Consider the following 18,225-nt stretch of genomic DNA (forward strand, 5'->3'; position numbering starts at 1 on the left):
CTAGAAAAAGACTTCTGAATCAAAAATTTTACTGTGCAATATCTTACCATAAAATCACACGTTAATGCTAGTTAGTTGTTGTGAAGTTATACTAACGGTATTTGATAAAATACATAATACACCCAATTACTGTTACTATGCTCTTTCTGCACTGACTACTACATTCAAAGACTTTCTAAAACATAGCAAAAAAGTATTCTCAGACTTTATCATTCCACTCATGTTTTTTTCCTCTTTTCTGTTCCTTAGGTATTTTGTGTTAAAAATTTACAAGTGCTGCACCTGAGAAATAATCCTATCAAAGAAATCCCCTCTGCAATTCAACAACTTAAGTTCCTTAGAATTTTAAACATGGCCTTTAATTTGCTTACTTCTCTTCCAGCTGGGTAAAGTTGATAGTTGGAGATCAGAAGCAAACAAAATATAGTATATTATTTAGAAAAGTCTGAATTTATTATTTTTTTGAAAGCAGCAGGAACTTTTAGTCCGTTAGTAATTCTTATTCTGCTCTAATGTTTTGTACTATGTGTGTTGAATATAATTTTGCCAAGTACATAGATGACAAATAATGGAACTAGTTAATACATAGCTAACAATATAATTTCTGAGCACAAATCTTGTCATGAAGCTTGGGGGACAATCTTGCACCTATTCCTTGACAGCTGTGATAAGGAAAGAACGACAGTTGAATTTGGAATTAGGAAATCTAGGTTTTCTTACTTTAAACTTGGTAGGTATCTACTTGATCTAAAGAAAACCACTCTTGGCCTCACTATGCTGACCTATAAACTGAGAGAAGCCTGCAGAATCAGCAAAATCCTTTCAACTCTAACATGAATAGGGATATTTGTGTACAAAATAAATGGTTGTTTTATTACTTTTAAACCCAACTTCAAAGTCAGTGTATGAACTGACCTCCCCACATTAATAGTCAATTCTCAGACACCAGTAGAATGTTCAAGAATTCAACTCAGTCCTGATGCTACCACTCATGTACTCTGGCCCTCCATGCACATACCCAGGGAGATCTTAGACTCTGGGTGACATCTCTTCCAGCCGCCTTCCACTTGAACAGGCTCAGGCTGTAACCAGCACTTCTGAGGCCCTGACTCAGATTCAATTCTTTTGCTGGAAGAGCCCACAGAACTAAATATTACAAAGGATATTATAGCTCAGGAGCAATCAGCTGGAAGAGTTACAAGAGGCCCTGGACTGGATCCCATGTACCATAATCACAAAAAAGAAATAGAAATATTTATAAATGTTACACTATGTCTATATTTGAAGCATTAAATATTACACATTACATAAGATAAGTTTATCTAAATGTTAGTAACTTCTTAGATGGCCTTCCTTCTTTCGTTTCTGTCTTCCTGTCTTCCTTCCTTCCTTCCTTCCTTCCTTCCTTCCTTCCTTCCTTCCTTCCTTCCTTCCCTCCTTTTGTTGCTCCTGAAAGTACTTGTGGGTCCATGCAAGGCTGGAGATCAGACCCAGGTTTCCTGTCTGCAAAGTGTGCATTCCAGCTGCCCTTTGAGCCACTTCTCTGGCCCATCAAGAACTTTTCTTTTGCGGAGAAAGGGCTTCCCAAACTGTGCTCAGGAGGTATGAGGCTACATTCAGTGGTTCTTGGTCAATAGGCAAGTGGCATTTCTTAATGGGACTTTATCCACTCCAAGTATTTCAAGCCATTTTAAAAGATAGATATATAGTTTTAGGAACTATAGTTCTTATTATTTATTCAAATAATGATAAAGCTCATAATTATCTTTACAACTCACTTGCTCTTTCTGTTTCAGGTTGTTCAACTTGCGTCGTCTCAAGAAACTTGATATTGCCTACAATAATGTTACTACTCTTCCACATGATATTCAGAAACTCAGGTATTTTGAAAGTAGCAAATGACCGTTAAAGATATACTTGGCGGTGGTTGTGATGAAGAAAATCAAGTGCTATAATTTATTTAATAGCTATAAAACATAATATGTGACATGTGTAAGTCACTACGTTTGATCCCCAATACTGGAAAAATTAACATCTGTGATGCATAAAATTTGCCAAAAAGTAATTCTTATGTTTTGTTTGCAAAGTTTTTATTTATTTTTTTTTATAATTTATTTCTTTATTGAATCACTGTGGGAAAAGTTACAGAGCTTTCGGGTTTAGGTCTCAGTCATGTAAATATCAAACACATTTCCCTTTACCAATACTTATTTTTAACCGTGAACCCCAATAGAACCCCACCTCCTACCCCTCCCAATTCCTGTGTGGCAGATGAGTTCTAGTTAATACTCTATCTACTTTGACTAGATACATTGTTTCGATAGAAGATGCACAATTATTGTTTAGAGTTTAGGACCCCCCCCCAATCAGACATGCTGAAACAGCGTTGTGAAATGATTTGCTTTCTACAACTTGGTTTAAGAATAAAATGATGTTGCACGGCCACAACAGCGGCTGCGCGGTTTTGGATTTCTGCTATTTTACTTATTAACCCTGGAAGAATTTCTATTAAAAGTTAGATAGTTAAGAGATTGGTTTCTGTGCTCTGGAGTCGTGGCCGTGCCGGAGAGCCACTCGTGGGGGGCAGCTGGCGACCTCGGTCGGGCGTGAAGGACGGCCCATTACGCCCCCCTTCCCATAAGGTCCCTGCCACTCCCACCCCCGGCTCAAACCTGCTGTCCACAAGGCTCCGGTGCGGCCGCCATCTTTCTGCAAAGTTTTTAAAAGAAAAAATTTTATTATCTAAATAAATGCATGTGTTGAAAATAGACTATAGACCGAACATAATTGCCATTCAATGCCTCTTTTGCCACAGCACCCAAAAGGAGAGAGAGAACAAAAGGGAATGCCCTGCCACAGAGGCAGGGTGAGATGGGGGGAATGGGGAGTGGGAGGGATACTGGGATCAGTGGTGGTGGAGAATGGGCACTGGTGGAGGGATGGGCACTCGATTATTGTGTAACTGAAATACAAGCACAAAAATTTGTACGTCTACAACTGTACCTCATGGTGTTTCACTAATAAAAATTTTAAAAAGAAACAAAATAAAAAAAGAAACACATGAATGGCTACTTAATAAAATGAGAGCTTTTTCATGTAGATATCTGTAGCGTTTTATTTATTTTTATAGGGCAATATGTAAACACAAAAAGCTAATGATACAGTAATTTAAATGCCAAGTTCTGTTTTTTCCTAATGCTAATTTGGGGGGACATTGTTTTTGTTTGGCGGCCATGCCCAGCTTTGCTCAGGGTTTACTCCTGGTGGGGATTGGGGGAGCTTATGAGGTGCTGAGTATTGAACCTGGGTCAACCAAATGCTCTCTGGCCCCTTTTACACTTATTTTTAAAAAGTCCATAAGGTTTCTCTGTATTCTTTTAGGTCAATATCATGCTATTTTGATATTGACTTTAGAATAATTATTAATAACTATTACAGAAATAATTTTTTAGTAGCACTCTTTAGTTATTCTCTTTATACCTCATCCTATTCTAGGCATTGAGATCCCTGGGGGAGGAAGGCAGGAACACTGATGATGGGTGTGCTGTTGGAATTATGAGTATGGGAAACCATCATTAATAATATTGTAAATCACAGAACCCCAATAAAAATAATTTTAGTACGGAGCAAAGTACAGAGGGTAGGGAGGGTAGGGCACTTTTCTTGCACATGGCCAAGTTCAATTTCTGGCACCTCAAAAGGTCCCAAAAGACAACCAGGTGTGATCCCTGAGCTCAGAGCTTGAAGTAAACCCCAAACAAACAAATTCTAAATTTTGCTCAGATGGTTTCAGAATTTTTGTTTCAGATTCCCCATTAGATTCCCCCTTTGCATCACTTCTCTTTTTTACTCAACTCTTAGATTTTCCATACATTTTGAGCTATTTTCCATTCATATTTCTCCCGGAGGAAAACAGCAGAGAGTCTCCTGCCCCTGCGCCTGGCTGTCCTCACCGGGGCCCCTTGGAAGGGGCAGGGTTGAGTTTCTCTCCCCCCCATCCCCACCCCGAGAAGAGTCCCAGCAGCTGAGGACCTCCAGAGCCAGCCACGGCCATGCTGGGACCACTCTCCACACGTCCGGACGGGCCTCATGCATGAAAGAACTGACAGAGGAACCCAGGCATGCGGGTTCCGGGGCTGAGGTCTCCAAGCCTACTCGGATTGGGACTGGGCCTTCTCCAACCAGACCCCCCATCTTCTAGTAGGTAGGCGTCACACCCATCAGCTGCCACCAGCGCCAGGTTGGTCCCATCAATGGCCAAGATGCAGAGACTATAAAACCCAGCTCCCAGCCCTGCGACATCTTATTATCTTATTTTTTCTTTGGAGAACCTGGCAGGCTACCAAAAGTATCCTGCCCGCATGGCAGAGTCTGGCAAACTTCCCGTGTCGTACTCAATATGCCAAATACCAGTAACAATGATGGGTCTCATTCTCCTAATCCTGAAAGAGCATTGAAATTGCTCTTTTAAAATCTCAGGGCTAGGAAGAAGGAGACGTTACTGGTGCCTGCTCGAGGAAATCGACGAACAACAGGATGATCGTGATCGTGATTTCATTATGTATTTTAAGATTCATGGCTTACAATTTCCCTTTCCTCTCATCTTGAACCCTGATGTATTTTCTTCAGTTCATTGCTGCAGTTTTTTGTTACTGTTGGTTTTTATATTATTCTCAGATGGAGCGTGCAGTTCATTTTGGGTTTGTTTGGTTTGAGAGCTACACCTAGATGTGCTCAGGGATTGCTCTCAGGGATGTTAGTCAACCATGTGCTCTCGAGATCCCAGACACTCTCCAGCCCTGAGCTATCTACCCACGCCCAACATGGATAATTTTTTCCTCTCTTTGTCTTTAACAGATAAATATTTTCTAGAACGAGTGGGCATCCTGCACTGCTGTCCTTTTAATGTTTTCCTCTGTGTGTCATTCTCAGAGTTTCAGTGTGGCAAAGGAGGTTCTTGATGGCAGCTTGATTTTTTTTTACTTTTTTTAAAATTTTGTTTGGTTTTTCATTTGCTCTGGGGGCCACAGTTACAGGTGTGTAGTAACTATTCCTGGCATTGTGGGGTCTCTTGGATCTTTTTTTCAAGGCAGATCTCTTTCTGTATGAATTAAATCCCCCACCCCACCCTCAGAGTTAGTTTTTCTTTGCCTGAATCTTTTAAAAAAAAAAACACTTTAAAAAGTAATTTGGGGCCTGAGGCCAGAGAGATAGCACAACAGGTAAAGTTCTTGCCTTGTACAAGGAAACCTAGGTTTAATCCCTGGCACCCCATATAGTTCCCAGAGCCGTTCAGGGATGATCCCTGAGCACAGACCCAGGAGTAATACTGAACACTGCCTGGTTTGGACCCCAAGAAAGAAAGTTGAGCCACCCCCAGCAGTATTCTGGATCTACCCCAGGCTCTGTGCTTAGGGGACTGCGAGGTGGCGGGGATGCAGCCTTTCCCCTACAAGCAGAACCCTTGCTTTGGCCCCCTTTGTCAGCCTCTGAGATCTCCATAAAGATAGTGTTCTTCATTGCACCCAGTTAATTCTTCAGCTTTACAAATCACATATTTGGGTTCAGGAAGTATGGAGGGCAGACGTGCACCTTAGTAAAGTGTCTTACTCAGTGCTTCTCTGTCTCCATCACTTCTAACCTATCTGTCCCACTTGCTCTGTGCCCTGCCCTGATTCCTTTGCTCCTCTGCCTCTCTGGCAGAGCAGCAGCCCTAGGATCTGGAGCACACAGTTCAGGCATGCCAGAAGAAGTTTCCTCACTGCATGTTGTAGTGGGAACTGTTCCAGCTTTGAAAGGATCGCGCTTCCCTTGCTCCTGCTTATAAGCAGTGGCCAACAGGTTTGGTAAGATCTTCTTCCCCTTGCAGATAAACCAAATCCTGAGGGCAGTGCCCCATCCTGACTCTGAGCTCTGCACTAGCATTTGTCTGGAGGGCAGCACTCTTCTTACTGGCTGTCCACAAGATTCTCTGCTACTGCTGGCCTCCTGGCCTGTGCTTGGTGTAAGATGGAAACGTGACTGAACCCACTTGCTCTTGCAGGTCTGATGCTGAGCTCCTTTCCCAGACATTGAGAAACCTACCAGTCAAAAGCACTTGAGGAGCGATTGGGGCCCCCAGACTCTATTTTAATATTATTGGCAGAACATAAATTGTGTGGTTAAGGGAGGTGAAACCAGATGCGAATGAAAGTCTTGAGCCCAAAGTAGCTTATTACCTAAAAAGTCCTGTATCAACCACCTCTTTGTCCCTGATATATTTGGAAAGATAACTAGCTTTTGATTTTTTTGTTTGTTTTTATTAAATTATTTTATTTTTATAAACTACTTCACAATATTTGATTACATTTAATATTTGAACGCTAATTCCACCATCGTTACACCTTCCCGACACCATATTTAGGATGTTTCCATCCTAAACCCCAACCCATGACCCAAAGAAGAACCAAAATAATTTATTTTGTATTGTTTGTTATGCCCGGCAAGCTACCGAGAGTATTTGATATGCCAGACATAGTAACAACAAAGTCTCCAATGGAGACGTTACTGGGCCCGCTCGAGCAAATCGATGATCAATGGGAGGGCCTTTACCTTTACCTTTACCTTTACCTTGTTTGTTATGAATAGACTGCTGAAAATGATCCAAAAAGTTTCCTTAGGGGAAAGTGGGTGAAGATTGTTGTATTTCACCCAGGATGCTTTAAGGCCTTCTATAAGAGACTAATAACATGTTTTTAAAGGTTGATCCTTGTGTGTGTGTACACACACACACACACACACTTTGATTGATTTTTATTTGCCCCTCCTGAAAAGAATTTTTTTCTATTTCTACCACTAGAAAGGAGATAACATGGTCAAGGGGCCAGAGGAATAGCTTAGTAGGCTGAACACAAACACAGAAGGTCTGGTCACACCTCCCCACCCTGTTCCAGTCACCACAGGATCCCAGAGCACTCCCAGGAACTAACTAAACACAGAACCAGAAGGAACCTCTAAGTACTGTGGAATGTGGCTGCAAAAGCAAAAAGAACAAACAAAACTTCAAGAAAAGCACATAAAATGGGAAATTCTGTAACATTGGCTCTGTATTTGTGAATATTCTTTTCCTTTTTCTGTAGTGATGGTGTGTTACAAAGGCCCAAAACAAGTACTTTAACTCTACTATTTAACTCACACAACTGGGTATATTTGCATAATTCTTGATTCAGTTGCTTTTTAAATTAATTCTGTTCATCCTAAAGAAGTTAAGACTTGGTCTTTTTCCCTCTGGAAAGCAAGATGGCGGCTGCCTCGGAGCCTTTTGGAAAGCCAGGTATGAGCCAGTCGTGACAGGGCGACTGAAACCTCATGGGAAGGGGGGCGTTCCCGGCTCATCCTTCATGCCCTACCGAGGTCACGAGTTGCCCCCCACGAGCGGCTATCCGGCACGGCCATGGCTCCAGAGCCACAGAAACCAATCTTATAATTATGTGACTCTTGGCAGAAATACTTCCAGGCTTACTAAGTAAAATATCAGAAATCCAAAATCGCACAGTCGTAATCATTTGATTTTTGTAACCAGCTGTAGAAAACAAATTATTTCACAATGCCTTTTCAGCAGGTCTGATTTTGGGGTGTAAATTCTTAATAATAATGTTGCATCTTTTGTTGAAACAATGAATCTAATCAAAGTAGATAGAGTGTTAACTAGAATTCATCTGCCTCACAGGCATTGGCAGGGTTGGGGGGGTATGTTGGGGTTCTTGGTGGTGAAAAATAAGTACTAGTGAAGGAAAATGTTTTTGATAATTGCATGGCCAAGACTTAAACCTGAAAGCTTTGTAACTTTTCCCACAGTGATTCAAGAAAGAAAGAAAGAAAGAAAGAAAGAAAGAAAGAAAGAAAGAAGTTAACACTTGTATTTTCTTCCTCTCTACTCTGCCTTTCTTCTCTTTCCCCCACCTCTTCTTTGTTTTTATGATAGCGGGGATCAAATTCAGGAACACAGAATTTTATTTAATATTATAAACTACATGAATACTTTTTAAAATATACTTTCATTTATTTGCAGATCACTTGAAAAATTCAATATTGATGGGAATGAACTGGTAACTTTTCCATCTGCAATTTTGAAGCTTAATCTGAAAAAAATTTCTTTTGAAAATAATTTCACTCATTACTTCTTTTGGAAACAGACTCTTCACACTGTTTTTAAGCCACAGCCTCTCACCCAGATGGCTGCTTTGATCTATTTGAAAAATAAATTACACCTATATTATGGAGATATTCCTGAAATTGCAAAGCACTTAAGATGGTGAGCAAATCCTGAAATATTTTTAACCAAAACATACCTTAAATATTTAAAATGTTCCTTATTATAGGTCCAGATGGCTGTTTTACTATTCACACTTTCTCTCTCCGTTCTTCTTCCTTTCTTCTGAATTCAACCCATTTTCTAATATTCTCAAGTTATTCTTTAAATCAAATATTTTCAAGTTATTCTTAAAATCTATTATTTAAATCTGTTCGTTATAGATTGCTGAGATGAAGCTGTCTATACAGCTGAATCATAAATAATTTTCATTAGTAAAGACATAAACGTGGATTTTAAATATTTACACTAACTTGAGACTAGGAATAAAGACATACATTGAGCAACTTCTCTTCCTCGTAGGGATCAATGATCAGTGCTAAAATTATTACTTATTATCTCAAATTATTATCTCAAAGTGGGACTGGAGCGATAGCACAGTGGGTAGGGTGTTTGCCTTACAAGCGGCCAATATGGCCGACCCGAGTTCAATTCCTCTGCCCCTCTCGGAGAGCCCAGCAAGCTACAGAGAGTATCTTGCCCACATGACAAAGCCTGGCAAGCTACCCGTGATGTATTCGATATGCCAAACACAGTAACAATTGTCACAATGGAGACGTAACTTGGCCCACTCGAGCAAATCGATGAACAACGGGAGGACAGTGACAGTGATTATCTCAAAGTTGAGTTTTTGTTTGTTTGTTTGTTTGTTTTGCTCTTTGGGTCACACCTGGCAATGCACAGGGGTTACTCCTGGCTCTGCACTCAGGAATTACTCCTGGCAGTGCTCAGGGGACCATATGGGATGCTGGAAATCGAGTCAGGTCAGCCGCATGCAAGGCAATCGCCCTACCCGCTTTGCTATCACTCCAGTCCCTCAAAGTAGGGATTTTAAACCAGACATTCTTACAGTCCACTCAGGATTAACTCTTATTTTCATTCAAATGCTATAAAAGTATTTTACTGCATTATTGATTATTTTTGCTTATAGTACTGATTTAACTATTATTATGCCTAATTAAAATGATTTCCCAATAACATGTAAATTAAAAATATTGATTCAATAAAGGCAGAAAATCTGAGCCTACTAGTAATCAATAGAGAAATTGGAAAAGGTGATTAAAAAAACAAATCTACCAGGACCCAGCTCAAAGAATGGGAGCATATGCCCAGGTTTTGTTTTTTGTTTGTTTTCTTGTTTAATTTTGGAGGGTCATCTCTGGTGGGGCTTGGAGGACACTTTGGGCACAGTGCTCAGAGGACCATGCAATGCCGGGGAATAAACCTAGCCTCCCTTGCAAAGCATTTGCTCAGCCCATTGAGCTGTGTCTATAGCCCAGAGCCCTGGGTTTGATCCCAGGTACTGCATGATGCCTCTACCTCCAGCACTACCAGGAGTAAACCCAAAGTGCTATCAGGTATAGCCCCAAAAGAAAAGAAAATCTACAAGTAAGAAAGAAACCAGGCCCTGATTTATTTTTTAACTTTACATTGAGATATAATTGGTCATGAGATTTTTGATGACCTTGTTAGTTACTTTAGACACAATTTACCTGGAGAAGGTGCCAGTTGCCACAAGTGAATGACTAAATTACCCAAGATTTCCCTCCAGCTTAGACACTGGTTGCAAGCCCAGGATGTGTCCCATGCTTCTGATCTCCTGGCTAGAGATCTCTTTATAGGTTCAATCAATTTACTAGACAGCTCACAGAAATCAGAAAACCTATTTATTCACTAGGTCACCATTTTATTACAATGAAACATGTATCACTTTCCCCAAATATCCACAATATTCAATAAGACAGAAGCTGTCTGAAGTTGATTCTCTTGGGTTTGTATAGAGCCTTCATGTCTACAAAGGAATGAACTCCCTGGCCACTGGCAATTGAACTTAGCCTCAAACCCCTCCTCTTGGGTAGTAGATACATGGGACACGAAGATTGCTCCATAGCTGGAAGCCTGCTTCATGAGAAAAGGGGAGAAGGCAGCTGGAATAGAGAAGGGATCACTAAGAAAATGATGGCTTGAGGAACCGATCGGGATGGGAGATGTGTGCAGAAAGTAGATAAAGCACAAAACATGATAACCTCTCAGTGTCTGTATTGCGAACCATAATGCCCAAAAGTAGAGAGAGGGTATGGGGAATATTATCTGCCATGGAGGCAGGGGGAGGGTGGGAAATGGGGGGTATACTGTGGATATTGATGTTGTGGAATGTGCACTGGTGGAGGGATAGGTATTTGATCTTGTGTGATTGTAACCCAAACATGAAAGCTTGTATCTATCTCACAGTGATTAAATAAAAATTTAAAAAAAAAAACAGAACAAAAAGCTCTCCTCTTTCTCTACAAGTCTAAGGATGGGAATCTAGGTAGGTGGTTGGTTCCCTGAATAACCAAATCCCCTTCTGAGATGCTTCCCATACAGACTCCTCATGAAATAACAGTAGACAGCCTCTCAAAACTTAGAAAATCCCAATACTCTTAGAAGCAAAGAGCCAGGATGTGGGGAAAGACTAAATATGTATGAGAATTATATTTTGGTTGTCTTAAAGGTCACATTATATAATTTGTAACAATAAGTGATTAAGTGATAAGTAACAATTTCTATAAATGTATAATACATACTTACTATATACATCACAATGAAGAACTAAGTCAGCAAAAATAAACAGCAAAATATAATCAACAGATGCCAGTCTCTAAGGATCAAAGGGATTAGAAAAGTTTGTAGAATATGACATACCTACTTTAAATTTTTAAAGAAGTAAAATTTTTTTAATAGGAAATGAAAAACATTTTCAAGAACCACAGAAACTGCTGAATAGAAAAAAATGGGCATTACTGGGTATTAAACAGCTTATAAGTTAGGAAGTGGACAATGGACAATGCAGGCTGTAGCAGCAAGTTCAGAAAGGGGAAGTATGGGTCTGCTTTTATGTCTTGTAGAGTTAGAATAACATAAGAGTCTGTCTTGCCCTCTTTCTCTCTTCCTCCCTCCCTCAACCTCTCTTCCTCCTTCTCTCTCTACTTTATCTCTTTCTCTATAAATATATGTATATGTACATACACACACACACATATATACATATCTAATATATATCACTGTATCACTGTCATCCTGTTGTTCATTGATTTGCTCGAGCAGGCACCAGTAACGTCTCCATTCGTCCCAACCCTGAGATTTTAGCAGCTTCTCCTTATTCGTCCTTCCCAATGGTGATGTATTGGAGGCTCTTTTAGGGTCAGGGGAATGAGACCTGTTATTGTTACTGTTTTTGGCATATCAAACACGCCATGGGGAGCTTGCCAGGTTCTGCTGTGTGGGTGGGATACTCTAGGTAGTTTGCCGGGCTCGCTGAGAGGGACGGAGAATGTATATAAGAGAACACAAGCAAGTATGTTAAAACCAAACACATGTGTGCTGCTTTAGGAACACCAGTGGGCTAGACTATAATAGCTTTTTTAATAGCCTCTGGATCTTGGCCGTTGATGGGATTACATGCCAGGTGCACTTTATGGGTATAATTGCCAAGCTACTGGAAAATGGGGGATCTGGGTGGAGGAGGCCCAGTCCCGATCCAAGCAAGCTTAGAGATCTCAGCCCCTGGTCCCAAGCGATAGCACAGTGGGTAGAGCATTTGCCTTGCACGCAGCAGACCCAGGTTCAATTCCCAGCATGTTAAGAAAATAAAACATAGTTTTTCCTTTCTCAAAAAGAGAGTATTCATTATGGAATGTCTTAGGATTTCCTCTAAGATGTTCCATATTTCTTTCTCTTAATAAAATACTTCATTCCTTTCATAGAATTTTGATTTTTCAGAAAACTTTGTTATATATTGTCATAAAATTTCAGAACACTGATACAAATCACTATATAATCTGTATCTGTAGTGATACTATGAAACAATACATAGTAACTTAGAGTGAAAATTAGAGTTATATTTTTATATTTTATATTTTTAAAATTAGAACTATATTTTTCTTTTAGCTAACCAGAGGTCTAAAGATAAAGGTAATTTGAAGAACCAGATGTTGAGTTTGCTGAAACCATTTACAATCTATCTCTAAAATCTGAGCACAGTTTTAAGAATGTCACTGTCACTGTCACTGTCCTCCCGTTGTTCATCGATTTGCTCGAGCGGGCCCAGTAACGTCTCCATTGGAGACTTTGTTGTTACTGTCTTTGGCATATCGAATACATCACCGGTAGCTTGCCAGGCTCTGCCGTTCGGGCGAGATACTCTCGGTAGTTTGCCAGGCTCTCCGAGAGGGGCGGAGGAATCGAACTTGGGTCGGCCACGTTGGCTGCGTGCAAGGCAAACGCCCTACTGCTGTGCTATCGCTCCAGCCCCAGTTTTAAGAATAGTGAACAAATACGTTGATAAGGGATCAGAAGGAAAGGTTAGGTTATAATACATGATGCTGATAAAGACATTTGGTCAACTTTAAGGAAAAAATATATAGATTGTATATTTTATACACTCTACTATTTATATGATTGGCTTCAAGTACCATTATTTGATACACAGAGCAGCCTGACTGTGTTATATTGTATACAAATAAGGAGAACTTTTCCTGTGTTATGGTGTATACCGATAATGACAACTTTTCCCATCTAGAATATTCATTTACTAATTTATTCTCATAGCAACTTCCACTTTATGTGTCTTAGCTGGTCAATTAGATGGTAAGATCATAAGTATAAAGGCCATATTTTATTTATTTATTTATTTATTTATTTATTTTTAGTGAAACACCATGAGGTACAGTTGTAGACTTACAGATTTTTGTGCTTGGATTTCAGTTATACAATGATTGAGTACCCAACCCTCCACCAGTGCCCATTCCCTACCTCCAATGCTCCAAGAATCCCTCCACCCGACCCCCCCATCCCACTCCACTCCTGTGGCAGGGCATTCCCTTTTGTTCTCGCTCATATTTTATCTTAAATCTTAGTATCAAGCAAAATGTCTTTCTGTTAGAAGAACTGTGCAGAATATTGACTTGATGCTTCCTCCTTACAGGACATCCACATGTGATTTGTGTTTGGGCCCCAGGTTCGGGGAAGGTTTCACAACAATTCGAACCTGCAATATTTTTGGAGGAAAACACCTTCCTATTCTGTTTCATGTCTGTTCTCCTTCCTGCTACAACGACCTAAGCAAACGTGGTTCATTTTTTAATAAATCACTCATGTTTAAAGATTGGTCTAAAGTTTGGGACCAGAGTGATAGTACTGGAGGTAAAACGTTGACCTTGCACTCATCTGACCCGAGTTTGATCTCCGGCACCTCCAAGAGTGAACACTATACCCAGAGCCACGAGTAAACCCCCAGCACCATCACTTGTGGGCTCACATCCTCCCCCTTTCCCTCCAAGAAAGAAAAGATTGGTCTAAAGTTCTGATTTGATTTGCCAGGTGAAAATTTATGAACCCACTGTTAAATACCCCTACTTGTGTAAAATTTCAAAGTTTAGGTAAGTAGGTCCTGTGGAGGGCAGAGGTGTTTTGCATGAGAATCTTCTTTGTAATCTCAGTCTTTAATAACATTTGTGGTGGTTAGGGAATTGCTACAGAACAATTACTTAAGAATTAATCTTTGAATTCTTTCAGAGCATGTTTACTAAATAAAGGAAAATGTTAGAATCCTTTGAAAAATGGATTTGTCTGACAACTTGCCTTTTCTTGCTTTCATGCTAAGTGATAAGCGATAATGATATATAAGTGCATTTCAGATCCACATCATTGGGGTTTGTGCCTCTGGATTCAAAGTTCTCTGTGTTAGGGTGTTTCTGTGTAAATCTGCTCAGTGTCAACTATTTCAACTGTAGATTGCTCATGGAAATAAAACATTAATTCCTCGATTTTTGTTGTTTAAATGAATTTTTCAGGTTCTTAAAAATATGGTACAGCCTCTTAATTATCTTGACTTTTGTATCCTAAAGTGCCAGCATTCAACAGGTTTTCTGGTAAGAAAATGAAACTAAACTTAAAAAGTGTAACATAAAGCAATACATATATACATAGAGAACTTGAGACTTTAAAAATTAGTATTTTTACTAATTTAGTACTTTTTTACTAATTAGTATCTTTATTAGTATTTTTACTAATTATGACAAAAGTAATTTCAAAAGAGAATTTTGAAAAACCTTTTTGAGTCATAGGCTTATTTCATATTAAATGTACGTGTGTTCATGTGTGTGTGTGTCTGTGTGTGTATGTGTGTGCACTGCCTGAGATTACCTCACACATGTAAGGGAAGTATTATACCACTAAGCCATATCCCTGGCCTATATGCAGTTAACAAATCTAAATTGCTGCTAGTAATTTTACTTCATGAAAACAATAATGTCAGAAAACAGACCTTGTGTCAGTTTTGTGGTATCATTTACAATATTATATAAAATCAATCAATAAAACAAACTAGGAAAAATCATTTTTCTGGTCATTGATTTCAATATCAGGATACTTTTTCTCTGCTCCTTGCCTCATCTGCCGGTAGCAAAGATGGTTTCTGATGATTCTAGGTTCTGTCCTGGAATGTCAGGAACTGCAGAGAAAAGTGCCCAATCTTTTCAGCAATAACTGTGAAACACACGAGGAGCTGGTGAAATAGTTCACAGGGTTGAGTGAATGTTTTTCACCCATGAGCCATTCAGTTCCTTGAAGTTCACATTCTACTTGCATACGGTCCTGAGTACAATCCTGAACTCTCACAACTCCCTAAACACTCATGGTGCTCCCTTTCCTCTCCTTCCAAAATTTCTAAAATGCAGGTATTACTCCTCTTGAATCTTTCCTATATATTCTATATGCTTTCTTCATTTCCCCCTTTTTAAAAGGGAAAGGGGGCACTTATGTTAGAACGAGAACATAAGTCTGTGAATCTTCTTGTGGGTGGGGTGAAAGACTGTGGATTCTCTCTCCTCACCAGACACTAATCTGTATAAATTCCGAACAAGGAACATATCAATCACATTGAAAAATTATTTTACTTTAGCCATCTCTGTGTGCTGTATGTAAGAAGAGATGTTTTTAAAAACTAGCAAACCAAGAAAGCCGTGGAGAATCTTGTAAGTGTGGTTTGTTGAGTCTCCGCACAACATCTACTGGGATGTGAATTCATAACTTGTGTACTCACTAAGACTTTGCTTGAGTAACCCCATCTTCCCAGAAGGCCCAGCTGCACCCAAATGTCAGCCAGACCAAACTCTTCTTCGTTGAGTACAAAGGCAAAATGCTTTTGAGCTAACCTCTCTTTTTCAATTTGCTAAGCTATGGGGTTTGGCTTTTGTTTGAGCGGGTAGAAAGCCTGGCAAGCTACCTAGAGTATCCCACCCACACGGCCGAGCCTGGCAAGCTCCCCATGGCATATTCGATATGCCAAAATCAGTAACAAGTCTCACAATGGAGATGTTATTGGTGCCTGCTTGAGCAAATCGATAAACAATGGGAGGACAGTGCTATAGTGCTATTAGTTTGATTTTATTTGCTTTGGGGACCATGCATTGTTATGCTAAGGCCTTACTCCTGGCTTTGCGCTCAGATTTCACTCCTGACAGGGAACCATGTGTGATATCAAGAGTCAAACTCTGTTGACTACATGCAATGGGTGAGGGCCTCACCCATCGTAATATTTCTCCAGTCCGCTAAGCTATGGTTTGATCCTGGTTAGCTATTATTATCAAACTTGTAAAATAGAAATTTTGTTCTTTCTAAATCAAATAGGAGCAAATGTAAGAAGGAAAAAAAAGAGAGAGGTTTCCATATTGAGGTATTATTCAGAACATGACAAATCAGTTTTATGTAAAAGGTGGAAATAGACAAAAATAGTTTTTGTGTTTTGTGATAGTTTGATATAAATATATACATATCCCATCTGGCAGATAAAGAAGAGATACAGAGGTGATAGAGGTGACTGGGAGGTTGCCCAGAAACTGAGGAGGTGCACAGAAAAATTCCCTCCGAGGGTACCCTGGGGTTCAACAGCTTCTGAAATGCTGAGTGGGGTCCCTACCTGTGGTAGAGCCCCTGATTTGCAGGAAGGAACCCTTGAGTTTGATCCCCACTACCACCATAAATGCCCAGCACTATCCCAGCAGCACTTACACTGGTGATGTTCTTGTCTCAGCCAAGCCTGCAATCTCCAAGCCCAAGCCTGTGACCCACACATACCCAGCCATCACAGCGGTGGGGGAGAAAGATGGTGACTGCTTCTTCATTGCCGGTAGTCAAGTACAAGAGGATTTGAGGTCATGCTTGGAGGAGTTTTATGTGTGTTTACTGAGCTTCACCAACACAGGACATCCAGAAATGGAAGGAAGAGACTGTGGCTACTGGCCCGCGGCAGACAAGCAAAGATCGAGGAGCTGGTTGAGGATCATAGGCAGGGGCAATGAGGGCAAATGAGTTTTCCTTTGAATCATTTTGAAAGGCTTGCCATGGGCAAAGGATAATGTAGTGAGCTGCTTCAGATGCTCAAGAAATGGGGTTTGGCAGGGGTGGGGTAGGGTAAGGGTAGGGCAGCATAAATTGATAACTGAAAGAAGCATTATCCAAATAGTGGAAACAACTGTGGAAGACTCAATAGATGAAAGGAAACCCACAAAATTGCTGAGTCAGCTTTGAAACTCCTCGAGGACACACAGCATCTTGAATGCTCCCAATGGTGTGTGTTTTCACAAAACAAAAATGCGGATCTCTCACAAAGTGTGTTCAGTGGACATAAGCCACTTCCCCACCCCAGTCAGCCATCACCACCAACAGACGCATGAAGGAGAAAATAGGGCCACCATTCTAGTTGGTGATAGTCACCATTTATTTCGATCTTTGTCCCGCCATTTATTCCATTCTCCCCGTGGGCCTATTCTAGTCTCACTGAGCGCCCCATTCCAGTCTCACACTGTCCCTCATTCCTTATCTCCTACTTTCCCCATGCTTCTCTGCCACCCCCCACCATCTCCCAGTTTCCCTGCCTTAGTCAAGTGCCCTGGAGCTATAGCACAGCGGGTAGGGCATTTGCCTTGCGTGAGGCTGACCCGGGTTCAATTCCTCTGTCCCTCTTGGAGAGGCCGACAAGCTACTGAGAGTATCCCGCCCACACAGTAGAGCCTGGCAAGCAACCCATAGCGTATTCAATATGCCAAAAACAGTAACAACAAGTTTCACAATGGAGATGTTACTGGTGCCTGCTTGAGCAAATCGATGAACCACGGGAGGACAGTGCTACAGTGCTACAGTCATGAGCCCAACCTCCAAGGTTTGGGCTAGCAACTACACATAGGTCAGCTAGCACAATCAACATATGCCCTTCCTTCTGGGAAAGTTCTTCTAAGAAAAATTCTCATCAAGCAAGGTGATCTGCCTAAGGGCGAAATACCATCTATCGGTGCTTTTCTCCTTTCCTTAGTCCAATAACTATTTAAACATTCATCTAATTCTACTTCTTAATAATATTAGTCATTTTGTTTGGACACAGTAAGAGATATACTAAGCTTATAGAGTGGCTCTCCTGGGGCCATCTTGCTATAGACCCCAGACTACAGTCCTCAGGCCAGATTCACCCTTCCTAACCCCAGAAGAGTCCTTATTCAGTTGTTTCTCTTTGGATTGTGACAGAATTTGTCCATGACCATGCTCTTAACTTATAGTTAAGTTTTATGGTGCTTGCCCTGTCCACTTTTTGATGACAGGGTAGCTTACAGGCTTGCCCTGGGTCCATCTAGTCCATTAATTGGGGCCCTACTTTGGGGGTGCTAGTAACTAAGAGCAACTGAGGTTTTAGTCAATAAAGATGACATAGGCCCAGGAGTAACTATTATTTGGAGTCAATTCACTCCCAAGTTACAAAAGCATGTGTCTTCCTGTGTCTATACAAAAAGGACACTGCTCTGAAGTAAATTATGCAAAGGACATAAGGAAAAGAAAAAAGT

General features: G+C 40.5%; 1 protein-coding gene across 1 annotated transcript in view; it reads left to right on the forward strand.

Annotated features, from left to right (window-relative positions):
• The window catches only part of LRRC63 (leucine rich repeat containing 63), a 109,989-nt gene extending 93,287 nt beyond the window's left edge, over positions 1 to 16,702 (forward strand). Inside the window, exons 5-9 of the mRNA XM_056109005.1 lie at positions 250 to 386; positions 1,797 to 1,880; positions 8,051 to 8,293; positions 13,317 to 13,534; positions 16,425 to 16,702. Of these exons, the coding sequence (XP_055964980.1) occupies positions 250 to 386; positions 1,797 to 1,880; positions 8,051 to 8,293; positions 13,317 to 13,534; positions 16,425 to 16,702 (960 nt within the window). The remainder of the gene's footprint in view (positions 1 to 249; positions 387 to 1,796; positions 1,881 to 8,050; positions 8,294 to 13,316; positions 13,535 to 16,424) is intronic.
• The last annotated feature ends 1,523 nt before the right edge of the window (positions 16,703 to 18,225 follow it).

The sequence above is a fragment of the Sorex fumeus genome, unplaced genomic scaffold (genome assembly GCF_029834395.1).
Source record: "Sorex fumeus unplaced genomic scaffold, SorFum_2.1 ptg000008l, whole genome shotgun sequence".
Lineage (NCBI taxonomy): Eukaryota > Metazoa > Chordata > Mammalia > Eulipotyphla > Soricidae > Sorex > Sorex fumeus.